Source organism: Nilaparvata lugens, chromosome 1, assembly GCF_014356525.2.
Source record: "Nilaparvata lugens isolate BPH chromosome 1, ASM1435652v1, whole genome shotgun sequence".
In the NCBI taxonomy this organism is placed as follows: Eukaryota; Metazoa; Arthropoda; class Insecta; order Hemiptera; family Delphacidae; genus Nilaparvata; species Nilaparvata lugens.
This window is the reverse complement of record NC_052504.1, coordinates 85,740,089-85,757,203: the sequence shown is the minus strand read 5'-3', so window position 1 is coordinate 85,757,203 and position 17,115 is coordinate 85,740,089. Positions and strand designations below refer to the sequence as shown.

At 36.2% G+C, this 17,115-nt stretch overlaps 1 protein-coding gene across 6 annotated transcripts in view; it reads left to right on the top strand.

The window, feature by feature from the left end:
• The window catches only part of LOC111044628 (protein Skeletor, isoforms B/C), a 111,063-nt gene that overhangs the window by 91,466 nt on the left and 2,482 nt on the right, over positions 1 to 17,115 (top strand). For 2 of the 6 annotated variants that reach the window (XM_039419440.1, XM_039419438.1), the window contains 7 exons: positions 2,435 to 2,619; positions 3,703 to 3,898; positions 4,758 to 4,885; positions 6,992 to 7,169; positions 9,011 to 9,204; positions 11,387 to 11,611; positions 12,705 to 15,983. In XM_039419440.1, coding sequence (XP_039275374.1) covers positions 2,435 to 2,619; positions 3,703 to 3,898; positions 4,758 to 4,885; positions 6,992 to 7,169; positions 9,011 to 9,204; positions 11,387 to 11,611; positions 12,705 to 14,762 — 3,164 coding nt within the window. In that variant the 3' untranslated portion in view covers positions 14,763 to 15,983. Of the gene's footprint in view, positions 1 to 2,258; positions 2,308 to 2,434; positions 2,620 to 3,702; positions 3,899 to 4,757; positions 4,886 to 6,991; positions 7,170 to 9,010; positions 9,205 to 11,386; positions 11,612 to 12,704; positions 15,984 to 17,115 lie in introns of those variants that run through there. The other 4 variants (XM_039419442.1, XM_039419441.1, XM_039419439.1 and 1 more) reach the window with 3 other exon arrangements.

Below are 17,115 nucleotides of genomic sequence, written 5' to 3'. Positions count from 1 at the left end.
CTGAGATATGTTGAGTTTTCTGAGATGCTAGGTCTCTTACGAGAGGGTGTGAGAATGAATAGATATAAAACACATGTGAGAATGTTGCTTCTCCCAGCACATGTGAAGAATCGCTCTTATGCGAACGCACGATTAACGTGAAAGTTACACAATATCTGAACAACTTCCTGCATTAAATAATAATAAAATCACCGCTTCATCGCTGATTTATTTGTCTTAAGAGCTGTGAATTGAATTAGACAACCAGTTTGACTGGATTTGGTCGTCTACTGTGCTGGAAAAAGTACTCAGAATGGCTCAATGCTTGCTTGTTCACAACCAGATTGCAGTCTGCAACTGCTTCCAACTCGCCTGAATTTAACGATACAATAAACTTGTTTATTATGAACCTTTTGAAATGATCACTACCTCTTGGTTCGGAACACACTTAAAATTGATAAACCCATTGTAACATTTTTTATAGTCTTGAGTACAGTGGAACCTCGATATACGGTACTGCATTTCAAGGGCCCGCTCAAAAATCTACTATTACGAGATCTGTATTAAATCGGGGTACACTACGAGGTGGTAAATTATATATCAAGGTATTGGGGTGTATATCAAGATTGAAAGCTATATAGGCGTTTCAAGGGACTACAGAGAAAATGTATCCCACTACGAGTAGATAACGGAGTGTATTATTATTGAGGTTCCACTGCATTCAGTTTTACATGACTTTTCAAGGAGACTTGATTATCTAATGTATTATAGAAGTTTGCCTAAAGGTGCGGACAGATATACGCGCCGCGAACACGAGCAATTCACTTTTAATCAGCTGATTATATCTGTATTTTTACAGAAAAGGTAAGATACAGATATAAAAAGCTTGGCATCAGCTGATTAAAAATGAATTGCTCATGTTCGCGGCGCGTAAATCTGTACACACCTTTACACCTCACACCATTACTCGTAATGCTAAGTAGAAGGAATTTTGTTATCAATTCGGATCTCAATCTCGCTAAATTCAAAATTAATTGTTTTAAGTGTTTGTGTTTTGTTTCAATGTTGAAATTAGTGAAGAGTGAAAAGTCGCACATAACCTTTATTTGGACAATTTATTCTATAAAATTGGGATGAAAAGAAATTTTGGACTGTAGTCTGTTTCTTTGTCCTTAATCTGATTGTAAATGATAAATAATTATTACGGACGCATTTGAATGCACTCAGCACAACCTTCAGCGTTTCTATCAGCTTATAAAAATTTTATAAGCTTATATTTAAGGTTGATATTTAATATCAATGTGATGTTTGTGCTCCAAACAGTGATTCCGTGTCCCGAATTCACAGAATATTAATCTAAGCGGTGGTCCAAAGTTTACTTTAATTCTAAGGTTTACTGCTACAGCAAGGTTTTATAGATTTTGACTTGAACAGCAAGGTAGAACTGATTGGAGTGCTGTACTAAATTATTGATGAAAACTACCTTCGTTATTTTTTCTGCTGCGAGTAATGCCCTATGAACCCTAGATCTATTAATGTGCAATGGGAGGAATCCTGATGATGCTAAGAAACTGAATGGATTTGAGAGTTGAAGATGATCATTATTATACTTGAAAAGAGAGAAAGAAAGTATCAACTGATATGGGTATATCATCAACAGATATAGTTATACCACTCTTAAACTGTTTTTCGAAAATCTTATTTATAATTGCGTGAAATAATAATTCATTTCTCCTTCTACATATAAACCTTCTCCACCATTTCTTTCTTTTACTGATATCCCTCTTCTCCTTTTCTTCCTTCTACTATTACTTCTGTTTGCATTTTTCGTTGGTTCTTGTCCTCCTCACTCATTGAGTATTTTTTCTTTCTTCCCTATTGTTCAACTTCATTTTCGTTCTTATTTTCACTGCTTCTTCTTCTTCTTTTTCTTCTTCTTTTTCTTCTTCTTTTTCTTCTTCTTCTTCCTCTTCCTGCTCCTTCTCCTCCTCCTCTTCCTCCACCTCCTCCTACTCTTTCTCGTCCTCCCTATTTTTCCCCCTCTTTTATTTTCTTCTACTTGAAAGTTTATATACATTAAATTATAATGTTGGAAGTTGATAACGTAATACTGTAGCATAGTGATAAAATAGCATAAGAAGATATCATCTACTGGTATATGGCAGGCGCTTATGCTATCTCATCTATGTAATAGTGACTTATCTGATGTTGATTCATGACTTATCCTATATTTATTTGCGTTTGTATACTATCCTTTATATATTCGCGTTGGTAAACAGAGGACGGCGAATACATTTAGTTCGGGCAGTCGGGTGAGGAAGGCCTTAACGTGAAGTAACGCTGCAACGTTGCGTTACGGCCATTACACTGATGTGGTGGTATTGTGTGATGGTTCTATCTTATTTTATGCCTTCATAATTGTCAATAATGATTTAATTTGATGTTTGTTATGCAGAGGACGGCGAATACATCTCGTTCGGACCGTCTGGCGAGGAAGGCCGTAACGTGATGGTGGGTGCCGATGTGGTTGTAGCCTGGGTGGACCATGCCACGCTCAACGGGTATGCGGTCGACTATTACCTGGACGCCAAGAGCCAGTGCGCCGGCCAGAGGGGCAGCTGTCCCGATGTCAACATCGAGGTCAGTTCCAAAACCAACTCACTAAAATTTCATCAATCTTTGAAATTTCCAAATTTGGTACTATCATTTCAATATCCATTATTTTGATGAATATGGATCATTGAATAAATAAATATGATGAATAATGTGACAGAATGAGAGCTGCTTTCATGTGTAATCGATACTACAGTGAGATTCACGTTATAAAATCAGTGATAATGATAGAAAGGCATTGTTCTCACTTTTTCACTGAATTTTCACTGAATATTCTGATATTTCATGAATAGTGCTCAACAATTTGGCAACGGTACGTAGTTGGAAGAGAATAGAGCAATATGCTTTGTTTATCTAATGATTGACAAGGGTATCAAACCAATGTGAAACAGATGCAGACTTTATAACCGACCTTACTAAACATGACTTGAACATCACTGAAGAAATTTATCATAATATACAGGAACAGGGGTATATGAGTAGAATCAGGTGAATCATCCCCATAAAACAAGATTAAGAGGTTTTGTATAACTACCTCTTAAACTTTGTCTGTTGGAGAATGGCCCGTTTTATATGGGGATGAAAATATGCAATGCACTCAACTCACATTAGAAAAATTGAGGGCTTGAAGGAGATCAAAGGAATACTTGGATAATTTCTTATTGAATTACGTCCATGAAAATTAGCAGACTTCCTTGAGTGTTGATTCTTACTTCATGTTATTTTATGTGAATTTTTTTTGTGTTATCTGTTTGTTATTTTATATGGATCATTTTAGTAATATTATATTTTAAAACTTCGACGTGTCATATACGGTACTGCATAAGCTCTACTTCCTTGTTGTAGTTCCATGTGACGAATAAGTAAGTCATTGAAGCTCCAAAATGAGTTAGGCTGCTGGGATAGTAGTGCCAGTTCATCTATGTCACTATTTATCATCTATTTCACTATCCATGACGAACTGCTAGTTAATAATTCGTTTTCGAACTATTTTTACGACACGACAGTCTAATTTATTGCCAATGAAATATCCATCTACTGTATCCAACTATATCAGAAAAACATTTATTATATAATTAATGAAACTAAACGTACTATTTGTAATTGCAGAGCAATACAGAGAGCGTACGCCTTCTGAACGCGGCGCTGGTGAACGGCTATTCGATAGTGACGTATCAGCGTCCTTTGAAGGCCCACGACGCTCTCGACAAGCCGATCTACACGAACAGAAGTCAGGCGGTCATCTGGGCGGTCGGACCCCTCAACTCCAAGCAGGAGGTCTCCTATCACTCCATCACATCCAAAGGTATCACAACATCTGATTCCGAGTTTAGGTTACAAAAATGCAAATGGTCACATGCGTGCCATTGATCCTGAAGAGGGACGAACATCTTCTTCTTTCTAGGATTAGGCATACACGCTTGTTCCGGTTTCAAAGGGTATAAATTGTACAATTGCCATCTTTTTAAAGGTCTACCAATATATCTTCTACCATGAGGTCTATATTCATTACAGCTTTTGGTATTCTATTATCCGGCATCCGTTCAACATTATTCTTCCAGTTCAATCTGTTTATAATCAAACAGTGCAGCTAATAATGATTTGTTCAAGTCATTTCTGATATCATCATTGCGGAATATGTCCAACTTCGTGCATTCTTTCACACTTCAAATGAAACGCAACATACTTAGGGCGAACATAGAACCACAAAAATTGTTGTCTATTTTACTTGAATAGTTCTATTCATAAGAAAGATAAACGTTTCATTTCAGATTTTGTTGCTGGTGAGATATTGTGATATCTATCCATAATGAAAACACTGGGAATTTGTCAAAAACTATCATTTATTTATTATAAAATAACAAACATGTTAGTTCCGACACCAATTTTCATCATCAATTTTCAGCTGTGAATTTCTCACACTGATGATGACGCCATTGGTGTCGAAACATTTTTGTTATTTTTTAATAAATAAGTGATATTTTTTGACAAATTCCCAGTGTTTTCATTATAAACGTTTCACCTCAACTCATAACCGACGATGATGCCTCGAGCATCAGCTAACAGGTTAATAGAATCTCTTTATTGGTCATTCATTTTATTAAATAGTAGTAGGTATACAGTTTTAGTTACAAAGTATTGACAGTTTGATATGTTTTGTGTAGCGACGGTGTTCCTTGATTTCGGAAGACAGCCATCTTGGAATTGTCCGATTCCCGAACAGGATGCTGCCCTAGCCATGACTGGCCACAGGGAGACCATCAAACAACAGCCTGATACATCTTCTAGCATTGTGAGTAATCTAGTTCATTAATTTCTGAAAAAGTATTATGTTATAGAATGTAGATCATTATGAGTAGCTGTATTGTAGTTTTTCTCGTACAAGTAATGTACGTATTTATTATGTACTGTACTGTACTCTTTATACATTGATAGATACAATATGACTCTCAACCGGGAATGATTGGGAAAGAAAAAACAGACTTAAAGCCTAAAACTGTTCCTTTCCCAAATTTAGATAGAAATTGTCCAAAAATTGGTTATGTTTACACTTCATGATTTTTGTCCAAACATGGTATAACAACCGAAACTTTCTTCTCTCCCTCTCTCTTTTCCTTGTTTGCTCTACAGTCTACAGACCGGGTTGGGCTTTGGCATTCTGCAGCACTCTTCTCCACTCATCCCTGTCAGCAGTCTTGGACTGCCATTCTTATTCACTTCCAATCCTTCCCAGTCCTTAATCACACAATCCATCCATCGATCTCGTGGCCTTCCCTTTCTCCTGCGATTGTCCAGTTTGCTCCTCTATATTCTAAGAGGTAGTTGATCCTCTTACATTCGATGAACGTGTCCCAGCCATCTCAATTTCCATTTTGATTCCCAAATATAATAATTTATTCAGTGTTTGAAGAAAATATTCTCCAAATTCTACAAGATTGACGTTAGAATTATTTGAATGAAGATTCAATAGTGCCCCGTGTCCCAGTCAACCTCTGAGACTTTACAAATATCACTATGTCCTGCCCCTGTATGAGTGCATACAACTCAGTATTGTATTTTTAAATAACTTCAAAGTAAAAAAAAACACTCACATTCTTTGGTGTGGCGACGACCTACTTCAGTTTTTGTTTAGCTTGAGAATGTGCAACACCAGCACGGAACGGTCGTCGCCACATCAAAGAATGTGAGTGTTTTTCAACTTTAAAGTTATATAAAAAATACAATAGTAATAATATATTAGTGAGAACAAGATGGATAACCAACAAGAAATTTCAGCATTATTTTTCATTTTTCAGAAAACATGTTGGACCATAAATTCATTGCAGCATTTGTCTTTCAGCAACTCTGAGAGCTTTCTCATCTGCATCGGTCATGCCCAGGCTTCACAGCCATAGAAAATGATTGGCCTCACAAGTATCTGGTAGAGCCTTAGTTTACATGTTTTAGAGAGGAGCTTACTTTTCACTTTCCTTGCACTATTACCATAGGTAAGGAAAGTATTGCTTTCCGAAAAAAATTAAGGTACCCCAATTTCTAAATTTCTATACGTTTCAAGGTCCCCTGAGTCCAAAAAAGTGGTTTTTGGGTATTGGTCTCTGTAAAAATTTCAGTAGCTCCGCCCCATCTATGCAAAGTTTGATTTTAGATTCCCAATTATCAGGCTTCAGATACAATTTAAACAAAAAAAGTGTTAAAGATTAAGCATGAAAATGTCTACAATTAATGTTCAATAACATTTTCACCTAAAATTGAAAATAAGCTCAAAATTCGAGAAAATCTGATTATCCAATAATTGCAAACTGTTGGGAACTGTTGATTCTATTAAATCATTCACTATGAAGAGATAGCAGACCTCCTATGTCTCCAGCGTTATTATCCTGTCACCAGCTGGCTCAGATCTTTGTTTATAAGTAGACTTGTGATGCGCTTGCACACTAGCGTCAGGTGATCAATTTTCAAAATGGCAAAGAAAGTTGTGTGAGTGCGCCACACCAGATTTTTCTTTTAGCATTTCTGTGAGCTTTCTCACCTGCATCGGTCATTGCCCAGGCTTCACAGCCATAGACAATGATTGGCCTCACAAGTATCTGGTAGAGCCTTAGCTTACATGCTTTAGAGAGGAAATTGCTTTTTAACATAGCAGCAGCATTTGCGAAGTATGCTCTGTTACCTGCCTGTATTCGGTCTCTGATGCAAATAACCAAAACTAGTATCTCAAATTGTTTTTTCTCTTATTATTAGTCAGTGGTTTTGAGAACTTCGACAAAGTGAGTTTATTGCTTTCGTTGTGAATGTTTGACAATTTATAAATATTGTAATTTTTTTGTATTATTTGACAATTTCAATCAACTATGTTGTTTATTGAATTCTTTATTGTATTTTGTTGTTGTGAATGTTGGTTCAGAAGGAGGAAGTCGCCCTGCCGAAGAGTCGGCCACCCCCACCCCCCGCACCTGTGAACCGCAGCAAGGACGCCTGGGAGATCCCCGCCATTCAGTGCAACGAGCCCGATGACGGCATCTTCTATGCTCAGATGGGACCCACCGGAGGCAAGCGAGGATATTCTGCTATCACAGGTAAAGGGTAGCACAGAATTTGTTAGTTGTATCATAGAGAAACAATAGCGTAAGTAGATATCCCATGGTATAGGGCGTTTATGTCGCAACTTTCACTGTTATATCAAGTCGATTATTGTCGATTTTCACTGTTTTGACCGGGTGAGAGTGTATGAACGGCACAATATGAGAGACTACCAGCGTCATAAAGCTTTACAGGAAATAACTACGTGGACTATCAGTTTGAGATAACAGTAAAAGTTGCGACATAAACGCCCTATACCATGGGATATCTACTTATGCTATTGTTTCACTATGTTTGTATTAAATAATAGGGGTTTTAAGATACCTGCTATCAAAAGTACGTTGAATAACTCAACAATTGAATAAAAAAAATATTGTTATCATATTAAGAGAACAAAGATGTCAAGTTCATAAAGCTAAATATTACACGCACAATTATACTTATCAAACAAAGATCAAAATTGAAATGCTATCAACTACCCTGAAGACTTATGCGACTTCAAATAATATTGACAACATACCTAAGGCAGCTAGCGATTTCGATGTATATAATGCAATTACTAGCATTCGAACAATTGCAATATCATATTTATTTCCTTGTTTAAAAGCTACAAAATAATTTATGAGAATCGTTACTGTAATTGGAGGATTCATTGGAAAATTGCAATAGCCTACTATATTTATATTAATATTGAACAACTAAAAATCTAATAGGTTGTTACTGTGTTTGGAAAATGAATGATTAATTATTGGAAAACCCTAAATTTGGAGTTGATAATCTGCTATCAATACTAAAAATAAATTGAAACTCTATAAACATTGGTACTTAATCAAAATGATATGGATTGGTAAGTAACCTGTGGTTATATTTACCAGAAATATCTGAAGATTTTATAAAAATTGGTCTACTATAATTGAAAAACTGTAGTCTAATCTGCTATTACAGGTACCTGAACTAACTAAACAGTTGGACCAAGTAATCAGAAAAATAATTAGTTCAACAAATATTTTTCCTGAATATACGTGCTCTTATAAAACCTAGGGCTAGACTTGGGTAATTGGATGAATGTTGATGAGGATTGATTGATTTATTGCCATTATTGTGATGAGGAATGAATCAATAATATTAAGGAAATAGATTATTTCAGTGCATGAATTAATATCCGGGCAACAAAGACATCTGGGCGATAAAACGTACTTTATAATTCACTCCATCAGTTTTACTTTGGTTATATCATATTCTTTCAATATGTTGTCTGATTTCATAATGGATCATGCATCAATCTCTAAGAATCGTACAGTGAAAGCTTAAACTGAATTAGCTTCAACTCGAAATTAACTATATTATAACAAACGAGACTTGCTATGGATTTCATCCAGTTTAAGATGAAATTTAGTTTAAGCACCGTGCAAACGGCACTAAGAATCTATTACCAAGTATAATAAAAAAGTAGAAAGTAAATTTTTATTTTCATTAAGATGTATACAAAAGAACAAGAAACAATTATATAAAATAATATTAACTTATTTATTTATTTTAATTATTATTTTTACAATAAAGCACTGACCAAGAGAGAAAAACTATGGATACTCCTTGTACTATTTCTCTCTTAAATTTAGATAACACTTTAGATTACACTGTATAAACAGTTGAGTGATACAAAAGTCTGTACATAGCTAATGTCGTGGAAAAATAAAATATAAATTCTGCACACACAAAAATCTGAAAGGAAATAATAAAATTATTAATTATATTAATAAAAATATAATTTATCACATAGTAAGGAGATTATTTGAAATAGCGATGTGTTTGTTATTAATTAGTTGCTTTTGCTCAGGTCACGTGGGCTGGGGCATCTCCTACTTCATCAACGGACTGCTGATTCCCGAGATCTACGTGGTGCGAGGCATGCAGTACACATTCATCACGGAGGGAGGTATGGATCCGGACATCCCCGCCAAGTATCACCCCTTCTACATCACTGACGACCCCGTCGGCGGCTACGAACACAAGACGCCCGAGGAAAAAGCTGTAAGTTCAGCACACATTCCAGTAGTACTTAAAGTTCAAACATGAAGATAACTAACTCTACGTCTACGACAGAGATAAATAATGAGATATTAAATAATGATATGTAGAGTTAAATGATAATTAATATTGGAAATAACTAGTACCCTTGTATTATACTTGTATTTTTACTTCATTTTTCCATCTCTCATTTCAATCTTTTCCAACTTTCACATATATTGTCATGTATTTCATTATGTTAACTTATTATGAACTTTTGTCATTATGAACTATTCAGATTGCTACTCTTTCCTGCACACAGGCATTTCGCCCATGCATGGAAAAAAATGTGTATTATTTTTTATTTGAAATGTGTTTTGTTAGTAACATGAAATAAAATAAAATAAAAACTAAAATTCTGAAATCAAACACAAAGTTACTATCGTTATTTTATATAATTATTAAACATTTAAGTAGTCCTATTAAAATATTTTTTCAGATAGATAATACTTTTGTTGAACTGCACGCAATATTAAAATCTTGAAATGCAGATAAATAAGAATTATTATTAAAAATAACTATTAGTACCCTTGTATTTTTTTATTAACACAAAGATACTATCGTTATTTTCTATAATTATTGATCATTCAAGTAGCCCTATTTAAATACTTTATTAGATAAATAATACTTTTGTTGAACAGTCTCTGCAAAATCCCTTGATGTCACTCTGGAACAGTACCTGTCATGGGATTGTTACGTACTGTGTGGTAGGATCCCTCAGGTGTTTTTGCATTTCGTTAAATCAGAAGATTAGGTGATTCAAACTGACAATGACATTCATTATGTCTCATATTCGATAGGTCTATACTACTGTTGTGTGCGGTAAGACTTCCCAGAATTTGGAAAAAGTTTTCAGACTTTGGAAAAAAGCTGTCGGGACAAATGAAGGGATTATGCGTATTTAATCCTGCAATCTAATTTTTAAGATCTGGGTGTTCCTCACCGCTCTTTCGTTTCACATTTATGAATTAACTAGCAGGTAACCCGTGCTCCGCAAGGGTCTAATTTAAAACCTGATAAACTGAAAACTTGACCGAGTGGAATCTTGATTAAAACCTGACAAACTGAAAACTTGACCGAGTGGAATCTTGATTAAAACCCGACAAACTTAAAACTTGACCGAGTGGAATCTTGAAGATTTTTAAATAGGCCTAGAACCATCTTCGGTAAATTAAGAATCTATATGCAAATTTGAGATTAATCAGTCCAGTAGTTCAGACGTGATGATGCGTCATTTGTGAATTTTCTATCCCGTACGTGTATAAGCCAGTTCTTTCCTTTATTATAGTATAGATTATGCACTGTAAAAGCCATCATACACCGACGTAGCGTAGCTAGAAATAGGTCCTCGGAAAAAGTAGCCGTCGAATCTACCAATGTTAAATTCACGATTTGAAATGTACAGATTGGTTAACATTGGGAGTTATGTCGGCTACGTCTTTCAAAAGACGTATTTGTAGCTGCACAACGTTGGTGTGTGATGGCCTGTAGAAAAAAAGATTTAACAAGAGATAACAATACTCACAGCTATAACACAAAAGATAGAATAGACTATGCTTCCCATCACCACAGAGCAGCTCTTTCTGAGAGTAAGCCGACATACCTAGGACTTGTTTTGTTTTAGAAAGCTTATTTTCAACATGAAAAATTATTGCAAGGATCTATATTTTTCCGCGAAGGATTTGAAATATTTTCTGAAAAATAATCTATTCCCATACCATAAGAAAATAATAGAAGTAACGATATTTTTTCTCCATGCCATACTCTATTGATGGTCTAATTGTCTATAAATTGAAATAATTTAAAAAGGGTACTCAGATTTATATTTTCATTTATATTTCATTGGTAGTATCTGGGAAAATATTACAAACGAAAATCTAATTCATGGATCAATTTATTTTACAAGTTTCGTCTTTAAATTAGTGTCGTATTCAAGTAGTGTTTCCATGTAGGTACTTGAAAAAATCTTCAAGGTATCATTCTCGAGTAAATCAAACTGTGTTTTCATGTACTTGAAAATGACTTCAAAGTCGAAACATGTTGTGAAAAATGAAGTTATGAAGGGCACTTTGATTTTTATATATTCCATGAATGTTTGGCGAGACAGAATTGAGACTGATGTGTTATTATTGTTGTTGTTGTGCAGAAAGTGCGCATCTTCGCCGGCGTGGAGAAGAACTCTCGGGGCGAGGTGGTGCCAACGGGCACAGGCCGCCTGTGCAACTGGACACCTGACCCCGAGGCCGACCCTGACTCATTCGCCTCGTTCGGCGCCTACCAGCGAGTGCTAACACTCGTCTGCGACTACGGCGAGCCGGGTCTCATTCAGTGGACGCCCGACAAGAACACCCCAGACACTGTCTACTACCAGGCAAGCAAATAGTCTATTTATACTCAACATTCAGTTTCCAATCTTTTTTGTGAAAGTCTGATTGATTAGATCTATAATGATGTTCATGTTATAAAGTCACTGGAAAAGAGGAGACGGATGGTCCGATTCATTAGAGTGAAATTCACGCTCTTTTACTTGAAGTTTAGCAAATTATTTTCCTTTATCGAAGTATTTAATTACTCATTTATTTTCACATTAAAAATATTCACATAATAATATTAAAACTCCACGAACCTAGAAAATTCACTAGTCAACTTTTGGCAGTACCTGAAAAAATAAGTCTAACCGCTGGTGGGGAGTTTTATTTTGTCTGAGGATTACATATAATTATCATTATTTCAGTTTGTCTTCTATTCCATGGAATAGAAACATGATGTGCTACAGAGAATTAAAGTATAATGATGTTTTTATAGTTTAGTAGATTTGACAATAAATAATGTGAGATTTATTAATAGGGTATGTATTATTGAAATCTTTATTCCAATTAGATTAATCTATTTGTCATAGTGAAAATATCAAATTGACAATAGTCATAAATAACAAACAATAAAAACTCTTCATATTAATTATACTACACATGCCTACTCAAAATCAAATACTAAAATCTTCACAATAGGGTAAGTTAATTCCACACAAGTGAATTTTTATTCAATTTCCATCTTATTAGAAATATTCAATCTCTATCTTATTTAATAGGATGAATAACTATTATGCTATAATATTATATTAGAGCACTGTCAATATAAAGGCGGATTTCCATTTATCACTATCATTGAAGAAGTCCTCTTCAGTAAGAATAAAATTCCCATAAGTTAGGATTGTCCTATTAGGATTATTTATAATAGCTCGGCTGTGGTGAGCGGAAATAGTCCCATTCGAACTCATGTGAGTTATATTTTCACTGTACCGGACACGCACTTATTTGATATGTGGGGATCTAACTTTATTCAATAGTTTAGGCAAGCATGAATATGAATATGATAGAATATGAATAGAATATGACTTGTTTGGGGATTGTAGAATGTTTGAATTTCATTCCCAGATGAAAATTGTATTTATTTGTTTGTTGCAGTGTTTCTCGCACCGCTACCTAGGCTGGAAGATCCACGTGTTGGATAGCTGTGACCTGCCTTCGGGGGCGGCCAGTGAGCCGGTCGCCGTCAAAGTGCCCCCTCAGGGGAGTCTCGAATATGCCGACGAGCTGCAGTCCCGACCGAGCATCCGAGTTGCCACTCGCGTCCTGCCGCATCCTCAGATCATCAAACAGGACTACCACAAGACCCTGGCCGAGAGTCCCGCCAATTTCAAGGACGGAATAAACGGTTACGAATCGGGCTTCAAGATACCGTTCAAACCTGACCCGTCGAAGAACGGGGGCTACGAGATTGCCATTCCAAATGAGCAGTACTTCAAAAATTCTGGGGCGAAGAATAACTCACCGTACAGTGTGAATGAGGATGTACAGGAGGGATCAACTCTGAGGAATTTTGAGAACACTGCAACTACACTGAAACAAAATAATGTGACTTACTTGTCAACTAGTAGTTATTTACCGACAGTGACGCAACCCACAATCCACCCCCAAGTGGGTCGTCGACCTCTTCCACAGGTTATGACAATCATCCGCCCCCACCGCCCCATCCCACCCATCATGCTAATGGCTCAGCAGGGCGCTTCGATGCATCGACCTCTGCTCGTCGCCAACAATGCCCCACAGCTGAGGCCGATCATCATGAAGAAGCCAGTGCTGAGAGTGCCCTCCCGCCCCGCTGCCCCTATCCCCAACCGCCCCCTCCCTCAGTCCACCGTTCTAATCCCGGCTTCCCAACGCCCCCACCAACAGCAGCAGGTGACTAAGAGTGTCAGTGTGTCGTACTCGACGGGTAAACTGAAGAAACCCATCCCTCTACAAAGCGACTCAACCAAACTGAAGTCTGAAACCAAGAAACGTAACCCCAGCGAACAAGTGTTCAGTAGTATGCCGTTGAGCAGTGGCTTCAACCCGGGTGCAGTTGTACTTGAGTCCGGCTTCAAGCCAATTATCCACAACTTCACCAACGAGCATGACCGAGTCGGCACGAGTGATGATGGCGAGGAGGAGGAGGGTGAGGAGATGGTGGGTGCTATCAATCTGGACCCCGTCGATGAGGGACAAAATGGAGGTGCTGAAGAAGTAAACAAGGATGAGTTTTTCGAGCCGATTTTTGTTCCATCGCCGTTGGATAGTTTACAGAAACCTACAAAAAAGCAAGGCGGTGATGAACTGTCGCCCACTAAGAAGAAACTAATGGCGTCGAACAAACCTGTGAGGCAGAGTATTGTGGTGATCAGGAGGCGACCCATGTACGCAGAAACACCCAAATTCAGGTCTCAATCACCAGATCAGGTAGAGGATGAGCTCGCCATGGCAGCTGAACAAATGGACACCTACTATCTGCCTCCCTCAGGACCAATCTACGGTGTGTCAACCAGTGGCCACATATCTGTGCCAGCCAAACGCGAGTCGAACGGTGCCACAATCGTGACCTACGACGGAAAACCAGTGGCCAACGGTGAGGTGTTGTCGCCATCTTCGTTGAGTTCTAGAAGCTTCTCAAAGAAACCGAAGGGCTCCGAGGACCTGGTCCGTAGCACGCCACAGTTTGGTGTGTTTAGAGGGGATATTCCGCCACCGGTGCCTGAAAATATCCGACCCGAGTCAATTCCGCAGCTGCAGTCGAGGAATGTTGGCGCACCCAGTCGTGCTGTGAACCTTGACCTGCAGCCGACTCAAGGCAGAACTCAGCTGACTCCAATCCAATTGGAGCCGGTTGACGCCAGTGAACTCTACACCGACGCCTCAAACAAACAAGAAACCATTGCAGCTATTGACGATCAGAAAGAAGAGTCCGAAACAAAATACAAGAAAGACAAACAAAAGAAGTTACCAGAGGACGGAGAGAGTACGAAGAAGATTGCAAAGCGAGAGAGGAGATCCGCACATGAAGGACACAGCCATGACAATGACGATCATGATCACCATAATCATCAGCATACCGATGACAAGAAAATGATGAAATCCGCAGCTTCCTACTTCAATTACGGAATTCCTCTACTATTAGTTTCGTTTGTTGTATGTTGTGTGGTTTGATTTTCAATACAGTACAAAATGTTGACAGTAATAATTGGGAATATTATTGTGGTATCAACACTGTTCATTCAGTGTTTAATTTTTGCAGGGTTTTCACATAGTTCGTGATGATTAATTCATTGAAGTTGTGTTTTTATTTTTTTATTAAGAACTTTGAAATACTGCTTAAACTTGAGGGCTCAAGTAATTGAGAGTTCAATAAATAAATAAATGACAGTTGGGGATTGTGGTGTCAACATTGTTAAATCAGGTTTTATTTTTTTTTACAGGGTAATTGAGGGAAGTGATTGCTTTCATTGTATTATATTTCCTATGGAAAATGTGCAAATTGGTGACAATAAGCAATGAGGGTATTTTTTGTATAAAACAGACAAGATTCATTTACTCGGAAATTGAGATTCTTTAGATTTTTTGTTAAGGTATATTCAATTTTCAGTTTTTCATTTACTGTAGATGCATTATTTTTGATTTACCATATTTCTCACGGAATATCAAAATCGCCATGCAATTTTGTTAAATCTTCATTGAAACTACTATATTGGGGAGAAAATTATCACCTGAAGAAATGTGATTTGGTGTGTACGCGTATTTTTCAACCATGAGAAAAACCTCTCCTTGTTCATGAATTGATAAAGATTCCAAAAACTATATTTAATGGATGTCCAATGATGGATATAGAAATGGACAATTGAAGAGATTTTATAGATGCAGGAGCTATATTTTTCAAGAAAACAGTTACGTATAGTTATGGATAGTGTTATGAATACTTTCTGTTGTTTTCAAGCCTTCTTATGTACCTACAATGTTTGAGTAATAAATGAATTCACATTTATAAAAGAAAAATTGTATCCATGAAAAGAATTTATTTTTTCAAATGTTTTGAAAAATAAACAGTGTGAAGAATAATATATTTTTAAACAGTGATTAGATTAAGCTCATGTTTACCGGGGGAAATTTAGTTACTAAAGTAGCCTTTTGGTTTGATGACAAATCATAATATTGCTACAATAATATGGGATGGACTGGAAATGCATGTTGTAAGAAGCAATTTCCACCTAATGATTGAGGATGGTTTCCATTTTTTCAAACATTATGTTGAGTATAATATATTTTAGGATATTTTCATGTGGATTATGATGGAGAACAATACTTGTGATAATCTTTGTAAATTTTTCTATTGTAAAAAACCTTAATAATTAAGAATAAATATGAGTGTTTTTATTTGTTTGTTTGTCTCACCCCTTCCTCTGTATTAGTTTTATGTAATCCATTTTATTAATTACAAATTTGAAAGTAATGGTTTGATTTAGTATTAGAATAATAAGGTACAGTACCATTGATAAAATTAAACAGTACCGTATCTTTATTATGGTCAAAGTTATATTCAGCTACACTTTATGAATGGTATTCAAATCCTTGTTTCACTACCTAACTGGAATCAAACTGAAAGCTTTAATTTTCATAGAATTGATACTATGATTGAATAAAACAGCTTGGTACTCTTGGACAATAATCTGCATTGCCATTTAGTGCGAAATGGCGAACTTCCTTGGCTGACATCAGGATAGTGTTGCGTCGGTCATAGACCTTCTCAAGCAATTCCATATTATTATCGTTGCATCATTACTGAATACTAAACTATAGTAGTTTAAAATAACGTGAAGAAGATTCACGTTAACGATTGATACATTCTTGATTCTTGAATAGCCAGTATCTGATACGGTAAGTGATAACATTATTTTTCATTGCAATCTTTGTGATGTAAACATCAACCGAGCGTTTGAATAAAGAGCGCGAAAATCGTCAAATTGCCCTACACCTCCCACTGATATAAGGAATCGTCATAAACGTTTTGCTTCAATTCTCATATCGATGTAGAATTTTTAGAATAATTTTATATTCAATTGAGCACAGTAATACATATTATTTGTTCGAATTAAATTTCAAAAAATTGTCATCTTTAACCTGAACAGCTGATTTCTAGATTCACTTTTCTGGACGGGATCACGATTGCTGTTTGTGTTTCTGTTTTATATTATATCGTTAAAAATTTATATATTTTTTTCTTAAAAAAATAGTCTATTTATGAAATGAATAATACATTGTTATTAATAAGCTATTTGGAATGATTCAAGCTCTCAAATATGTTACGAATTCTTGAATTCTATCTTGTGATGTCGGCTTTCGGTCGGCTCATTTGAGGTTAGATTTTAAATGAATGAATGAGTTTTCCAAAACTAATATATGTTTTATCGCAAATTTAGTTCACTGTAAAAAGAAAAATAATGGCAAACATTACTGAAAAAGGTGAGTAAATTTTCTTCACGTTTTGTGGGCAATTTCTTGAAAAACT